The sequence below is a fragment of the Drosophila albomicans genome, unplaced genomic scaffold (assembly GCF_009650485.2).
Source record: "Drosophila albomicans strain 15112-1751.03 unplaced genomic scaffold, ASM965048v2 ctg28_pilon, whole genome shotgun sequence".
Lineage (NCBI taxonomy): Eukaryota > Metazoa > Arthropoda > Insecta > Diptera > Drosophilidae > Drosophila > Drosophila albomicans.
Window position 1 is genome coordinate 480,550 of NW_026263665.1, and position 8,777 is coordinate 489,326.

Genomic DNA, 8,777 nt, shown 5'->3' on the forward strand with positions numbered 1-8,777 from the left:
CTGACTTATATTTAAATAGTGTATCTTTCCATTAAAAAATTATGTTGATGCGAGCGCATTGCTAAGTGAGAGGCACACCTCCGCTCCGCCGACCGAAAAGCACTCAAAGCTTTTTCGCTCACTAGCAATGCGCTCAATGCGTAAGAATGCACTCAAGCTCCAGTGCTCTCAGCTTCTCTCTCCCACAACTCACCACCGCTGAGCCGCGCTCAGCATAGATCGACGAAATGCCGTCGGCATTTTTCTGATAATCAGTTCTGAACCACGTCTCTTTTACACCGGTTGCAAAACACCCCCCACTTTGTGCGTTCCAAAAACCCGAAAGTTTGTAAATATACAAAATATATATATAGTGAAAACCGCGAGTGTTTTATTTCGGGAAGGAAAAACAATTCTGGTACTTTCAGCGCCCCCACGACAACATTTGGTCCTTCGAGCCGGATCTACTACATTGTCATTTCATCGGTATTCCAGCATACATCCGCAGATAAGTACCACTAGTTTTTTCTTTCCTATTACTTCTTCCACGGTCGTCCGCCCTTCCAGTTCGGTCATATTGCGCAAAAGTTTTTCCAATAGCTTTTGCCAAATTGCCTTCTTTTTTCTTCGGACGACCTTTTCCAAGGTTTTTTGCCTATATACATACATTTATAACAAATTATTATATCTATTTTTTTCCACCAATCGCGTACGTATGTATGCATGTGTGTTTTTCTTTTTTTTTCTGAGTGCAGGTGCAAGTGCAAACAGTGATAAGTGGAAAGTATTCAAAGAGAGAAATATACTAAAGTGCGAATGTTATATATTGTATACTCCATACATATATAAACATTTAAATTAAATAACTTAAATTCGAGCATTTCGTTTTTTCTTTATTTTTTGTCCGTTGTACGTTTGTATGTCGCGATAATCGCCGACATACATTCATACACACATATTTGTGCTCTCTTTTGTCCGCAAGCGCACCGGCTTGCAGCCGCGCTTGCTCTCGCGCTCTCACCGCACACACACGTTCTCTTGTACACTGCGCTCTTGTCGGCTTGCAGCCGCACTTGCTCTCGCTCTCTCGAGTTTTTACATACAAACATACGTGCACTTCGCTTGCTTAGACGTTGGCAGCGCAGTGCAAGCATACATACATACATACGTACACACTGTTGTGCATGCTTAACAGCGTGCATAAGTACTTATGCGAGTGAAGTCATAGATTGGCAGGGCAGCGGTAGTCGCACTCGACATACCCTACCCTTTCCTTGATTTTTTTTGCAAAGTGATATATTTAGTGTGTGTATTTTAAGAGCAACTCCCAGCTCAAGTGTCGGTGTATAGGCTTTACTCCAGCCTGTGTCCCACATACATAGACTGTTGATGCCAGATGACTGCAGGTGTGACCACTCAGGCCAGCTGACAGTGTGGTCGCGATCGAGAGTTATCGATAGCGACAAAGCTAGTATACTGTGCGTGTGACCGTGTCATACGCACAGACACACTGCTCTTGGTTTCCTCTGAAGATGGTCACCCTGCCCTTTTTAGTGCTTTTTTCCATTCCGCCTACTACTTATGTTCAAATTTTCTTCTGCACAACAACACATGTAATAGTTTCAAGTGAAATAAAACACCAAGTTTCAAGTTCATAATATTAATTAAAAGTGAAAGTGTTATTACTTCAACAAGCGTCGCCCCCCTACACATTTTGGTCCTTCGAGCCGGATCCATCGCTCGACCCCAGCAATAGCATTGGTTGACAAGATAAGTAATACACTTTATTTTTTTTCCCCATACATTTGTGCAAGTGTCGTGTTCGCGCCATATTTTTTTTTCCCTTGTAACTTATATATATGTAACACAGCATATATATAAGTACATAAGCGTTCGACCTGCATTTTCTCAGCCATCTTTTCTACTTTGTGTATACTTGGCACAATATATATATATATATATCCTTATATGTATATGTATGTGTAAGTATCTATACAGTTTAAAAGAGTTCGCTACTATTTTCCGTTTTTGGCCGCGGTTGTGTGTACTTTGCTATTTCTTTTTCTGTCGTATCGCGTTTGTCTGTTTTCTTTTAACACACTCCTGTGTAGGCAAGCTCTCTTTGGTTATATTCAAATAACAAGAGAGCTGCTCCCCTCATAGCAAACGCGCGTAGATCCACTACACTCCATATATATATATACATATATATATATACACACATATACATACGACATATATACATCCACACACAACACACATACACACGTACATTTCCATACACGACACTTACACACATATACACTCCGTATATGGTCCGAAAATATTGAAACTATACAGTATTTTCAAAATCCATTGTTACACATATATATATATTATCCATTATTACACACATATATAAACACATATATACACACACATATATATATACACATATATACACACACATATATATATATTATCCATTATTACACATATATACACACACATATATATATATTATCCATTATTACACATATATACACACATATATACACACATATATCCACACATATATCACACACATATACGTATATACATATATTAGCCATTTCCGTATACGTATATAAACAGCAGCAATCACATCGAGAAATAAAGATTAACGCTGCTGTTTGTGTTTTACTCAAACATTTTTTGTTTTTCCAACAGCGATTTTGTTCCTCGTCTGTTTTCTTGTGTCGGCTTTGCTCACTATCCTGTGACAGCCGAAGTTCTTTTCCATTTGTGCTTGCTTTCGGCTGTCCGCTTTACCGTGAGTCTTTGTTGAGAAAAGACTCTAAAGTGACTGCCGAAGCATAGTATGTCCAAGAGCCAAAAGAGCGAAAAGGACTCAAAACACTCGTTAAAGCTTCCGACCACATCTCGTCGCCTGTCGTCCGCTTCGCCCGCTCCTTCGGGGTCCAAATCCGCCACACCTGCCGCTCAACTCCGAGTAAAGGTCGATCGTCCGTCGCCGTCTGCTTCTGCAAAGACTCCGCTGTTGCGTACATCTTCGACTGCTCTACGTAGTCAGGCAACTACCCGTTCCGTCCAAGCTAAATTTAGCAAAACCCGTGCAATGGCTCTCAGCAACTTCGTCGCCGTCTCTGACAGACTGGTGCACTTCGAGAGTCGGGTCAGAGGGCCTGCAGCCGAAGATGACAATGTACACACGTACGAAATCCGTCGTGACCGGCTGCAAGTCCTCTGGGACAATGTCGAAGCCGCTTATTCCACATGCGCTGATGCACTGCATCAAGACGGCGACAGTGAAGGCACACAGGCGATGGAGGCAAAATACGATCACTGCTATGCAGTGTACGAGCGGTGTCTCGCCCGTGTTAAGGGGCAAATTACCCAGGTTTCCGGGTCCAGCAGGAGTGAAGCATCCGTTCCTCCTGTATACTCCAGTGGCTGCCGGCTCCCTCCAGTCGACACCGAAGTTTTCCGTGGGGATTACTTGCGGTGGCCGACTTTCCGTGATCTTTTCACGGCCATCTATGTCAACAATCCAAGGTTGACTCCGGTCGAGAAACTTTTCCATCTGAATTCGAAGACCGCAGATGAGGCCAATGAAATAGTAGCCAAATTTCCGCTGACGAACGATGGTTTCGCGTCGGCTTGGGGTGCTCTCTGCGAACGTTTTGAGAACAAGCGCTTGTTAATAACAAGCCAGTTGAAGATCCTGTTTAACCTGTCCACGGTTACCCAAGAGTCGGGAGCAGCTATCAAGGAGCTGCAGAGCACGATTCAGCGTTGCTTGACCGCTCTTGAGCATTCAGACATTTCCGTCTGTAGCCCGTTCGCAGATTGCATCCTTGTTTTCCTCTGCTCGTCCAAACTTCCCAAGCTCACACTCTCGTTGTGGGAGCAATCGTTGGTGGACAAAGCGAAAATTCCCGCATGGCAGGATATGAGCACGTTCCTCAATGAGCGCTACCGTACGCTCGAAGCGATTGAGGACGTAAAACAGACTGCCAATTCACAGATCGCGACTGCAGGGCCATCCCGTCCGCAGAATTCAAAGCGAGTCAACTCCTTTGAGGCCCGAGTCACTCCGAAAGGCAAATCGTGTGACTTGTGCTCAAAGGAGAATCACCCTGTCCGGGTGTGTCCGCGTTTTTTGCAAATGTCGGTCAACGAAAGAATGACATACATCAAACAGAAAAGTCTCTGTTTGAACTGTTTCGCAAGAGGTCACCAACTCCGAGAGTGTACGAGTGCGCACAATTGCTTTACATGCAAAGGGCGGCACAACACTCTTCTCCATCGGGGTGACAGTGCCCACAATGGTGCCTCTTCTGCTTCCTCCAATATACAGTCCACTCCAAATCCAACGGCAACAAATGTGCAGAATTTCTTTGCTAATAATGCTCAGAATGTCCTTCTCGGCACGGCGGTCATCAATGTTTGCCACTTGGGCACTACATATACCGCACGTGCGTTAATTGATTCCGGGTCCGAAGCGACCTTCATTTCTGAGCGTTTGTTCCAACGCATTAAGTTGCCTTTCCAGTCCGTGCGAGCCCAGGTATCCGGGCTAAATCACGCAGTTGCGGCCCAATCGCAGAAGTTATGTCACTTCAGCATTGGTTCTCCGACGAAGCCGAGGCTCCATATCGAGACTTCGGCATTCGTAATTCCACAGTTGGCAGGCAAACTGCCCTCCTTCGATATGCCGCGAACTTTCCTCAAGGATCTACCAGCGATAGAACTGGCAGATCCACATTTCTACAAGAGCGCTCAGATCGATGTACTAATTGGCGCGGATATCCTTCCGTCGGTCATCTTGAGCGGCTCCCGGCCAAACATTTGTGGCTCACTCCTTGGGCAGGAAACCGTGTTTGGCTGGATTCTTACCGGCCCCGTCTCCCAGAGTATGTCGACAACTGTTTCTGCGTTTTCGACAAGAGTCGCCCTCCAAGCAGACGAACAGCTCGACAGCCTACTTTCCAAATTTGGGAGGTGGAGGATATTCCAGCGAAGCTGATAAAGGAGTCAGACTTCGTTTGCGAAGAAAACTTCGTTAAGACTACTTCTCGTAGCACATGTGGCAGATATCGGGTGACTCTTCCATTCCGGAAGCCCGATGGCATTGAACTGGGTCATTCCAGATCTATAGCGTTGGCTCAATTCCTCAAGAACGAGAATCGTTTGTCAAGAAACGATTCTCTAAAGGAACAGTACAATGCCGTTCTCCAGGAGTACGTGGACTTGGGTCATATGACACCCATATCGCCTCAGGCGATTGGCACGACTCCTAATTTCTACTTGCCTCACCACGCCGTGTTCAAACCAGATAGCACCACAACGAAGGTGCGGGTCGTTTTCAACGCATCTTGTCCATCCTCAAATGGCAAGAGTCTGAATGATATCCTTCATTCAGGGCCCATTCTCCAATCGGATCTCACATTGCAGATCCTCCGATGGCGATACTATCGATATGTGTTCAATGCGGACATAACGAAGATGTATCGCCAAATCCTCATGGACTCAAAGCACACACCGTTCCAACGAATTCTGTTCCGCACGTCGGACGGTGTGATCCGTGACTTTGAGTTGAACACGGTGACATTCGGTGTCAACTGTGCGCCTTTCCTGGCTCTACGAGTCCTTCAGCAACTTGCTGATGACATACGCTTGGAGTATCCTCTCGCAAGCCGTGTCATTTCCAACAACATGTACGTGGACGACGTCCTAGCGGGGACACACACAAGAGAGGAGGCCATCCGGACCATTACGGAAGTGTGTGCAGCCCTGGACAGTGCTGGCTTCCCGCTGAGGAAGTGGACGTCGAACCATAAGAGCGTGCTGAAGGACATTCCAAAGGACCATCTACTACGAGAAGACTTCCTCGAACTCGAAGACTCTAGTACGGCGAAAACTCTGGGCATCAGGTGGCAAGCTCACGATGACGAGTTCTTCTTCATGCCACCAGAAGTTGCCCATCAGGACTCCTACACGAAGAGGGAAGTGCTCTCGCAAATCGCTAAGCTTTTCGACCCAGCCGGGTGGCTGGCCCCTTTCGTTATCCGAGCCAAAATCTTCATGCAGGAGATTTGGCTGAGAACGCTCGAATGGGACGAGCATCTACCCACGGATCTTTCACTCCAATGGAAGGAGTACCTCCAGAGCTATCCTGCTCTGGGAAAGATCCGGATTCCAAGATGGGTCCAATTCCAGACACGAGTGAAGCTCCAGTACCACGGATTCTGTGATGCGTCAGAACGGGCGTATGGAGCAGCGATCTATGTCCGTGTGGAGACGGCGAACAAGGTTTCCACACATCTCCTTACTGCGAAGACAAAGGTGGCTCCGGTCAAGTCTCTCTCAGTGCCACGTCTGGAGCTTTGTGGCGCAGTCCTGTTGGCTGAGTTATCTGCAGCCCTCCTCCTGAATCTGCCAGCAGAAAGTTTCCAGACTTTCTTTTGGACCGACTCAACAATTGTTCTCGCCTGGTTGAACAAGCCACCCTGCCGATGGACAACATTTGTGGCCAATCGAGTGGCCAAGATTGTCCAAGCCAGCGACGCCAAGAACTGGTCGCATGTGCGATCCGAGCACAATCCGGCAGATCTTGCAAGCCGTGGTGTCCTGCCACAAGAATTGGTTCGTAATCCTTTGTGGTGGCATGGACCAGAGTGGCTTCATCTCCCGTCGGATCAATGGCCAACTTCTCCAAGTCCCATTCCGGAGACTCTGCTGGAGCAGCGGATTAAGTGCAACGTCGCTAAGATACCTCCGACTCCCGACTTCCTGAGCAAGTTCTCTGAGTTTGGCAGGGCACTGCGCACGTCTGCCTATGTTCTCCGATTCATCGATAGGAGTCGGAAGTTGGCAGTTCCAAGCTCTACCGTGGTTCAGGCGGATGAGCTGTCACGGATCCAAGAGCGGCTAATCGTCATGGCTCAACGTCACACTTTTCCACAAGAATACCAATGTCTGCAGTCCAAGCAGCAGGTTCCTTCCTCAAGTTCAATCCGAAACTTGAACCCTTTCCTCGATGGCAAGGGGATTCTACGGGCCTGTGGGCGTCTGAGGGCGTCCCACTCGCTGCGTTACGATGAGAGTCATCCAATCATCCTATCGTATTCCTCGTCCTTTGCACGACTACTGGTTCGTTTCACCCATCGTATATCCTTACATGGGGGTAACCAAGTCGTTATGCGGCTGATCCGTTCCAGGTTCTGGATTCCCAAATTGAAGGTCCTCGTTAAATCCACCATCAACTCCTGCAAGGTCTGCGTCATCTACAAGAAGAGATTGCAGACCCAAATGATGGGGGACTTGCCCAAGGAAAGGGCGTCCTACTCGAGACCTTTCACGCACACTGGAGTCGACTTCGCCGGCCCATTCGAAATAAAGAATTACACTGGCCGAGCCTGCCTCATCACCAAAGGGTACGTCTGCGTCTTCGTGTGCTTCAGCACGAAGGCGATCCACTTGGAGGCAACATCGGATCTCACGACGGAGAAATTCCTGGCCGCATTCTCCCGTTTCATCGCACGGCGCGGGTGTCCACACCAAATGTACTCGGACAACGGGAAAACCTTCGTTGGAGCTGACAAGGTGATCTCCAACGACTTCTTGGAAGCGACGAGGGAGTGCATCATCGCACAACATGCCCACAAGAGCCTATCCTGGCACTTCAACCCGCCGGGCGCCCCGCATATGGGTGGTTTATGGGAAGCCGGCGTAAAGAGTTTTAAGGCACTCTTTTACAAGGCGACCTCCACCTCGAAATATACGTTCGAAGAGTTGTCCACTCTTCTCGCTAAGATCGAAGCCTGCCTGAACTCGAGGCCGATTTCCCCTATGTCCGAGGATCCTGCGGACTTACTAGCGCTCACTCCTGGCCATTTCCTCATAGGTGGCCCTCTTATTTCGGTGTTGGAACCACCAATTAACCAACCGGCCACCTCCATCCTCAATCGATGGCAGCGACTGAAGGCTCTTCACCAACAATTTTGTTTCCGTTGGAAAGATGAGTACCTGAAGGAGCTGCACAAACGGACGAAATGGCAATCCCCTACCCGGAACCTTCGGATCGGTGACATGGTCGTCATAAAGGAAGACAACCTCCCCTCTAACGAATGGCGCCTAGGACGGGTGCTGACGACGTGTCCAGGCACCGACGCCAAGGTTCGAGTGGTAGATGTGCTCACGGCGCGGGGTACCATCCGAAGACCCGTTGCCAAACTTATTCTACTCCCGATGGACAGCAAGACAGACCCCTCCACGTCAGAAGGACTGAAGGACGAATAACATCCTATCCTGTATTCTTATTCGTCGTCCTGTGTTGTCCTATGCTGTCCTGTTCCGTGTGTCATTGACATTGCAAAGAGGCTATTACAATAATCGTTTGTTTCTTTTTTGTTTTCGTTTCATGTAGTATGCCATCGCACGCATCCACCCATCAGAACCGCCCCGCTGGCACCAACTCGTTCCGGTGTCGCGTGTGCCGTGGGATCCACCACTCCGGAAATGTCAGCGATTCCTGAGGCTGACGGCGGAGAAACGGTTGAGAGCAGTACTCATCAACAAGTACTGCTCTAACTGTCTGGCCCACCAGCACTCCGGGCAATTCTGCCGCAGCGCGGGAAGGTGCAGGGTGTGTCGGGGGGATCACCACACACTGCTGCATTTCAAGGAGGCTCGCAGCGCTCACCCCAACCGTCAGCGACGAGGCGAAGACCAACCGGTCTCCACCCGGTCCCGAACCCCAACAAGGCCACGCTCGCCAAGGCGCTCGCCAAGGCCGCTCGCCTCGCCGCGCTCGC

The 8,777-nt window shown here is 48.5% G+C and overlaps 1 protein-coding gene across 1 annotated transcript; it reads left to right on the top strand.

Annotated features, from left to right (window-relative positions):
- Positions 1-3,076: 3,076 nt before the first annotated feature.
- Positions 3,077-8,262, top strand: LOC127566334 (uncharacterized). The gene is made up of 2 exons (XM_052008358.1): positions 3,077-4,874; positions 4,979-8,262. Exons 1-2 carry the CDS (start codon positions 3,077-3,079, stop codon positions 8,260-8,262), a joined length of 5,082 nt encoding a protein of 1,693 aa, XP_051864318.1.
- The last annotated feature ends 515 nt before the right edge of the window (positions 8,263-8,777 follow it).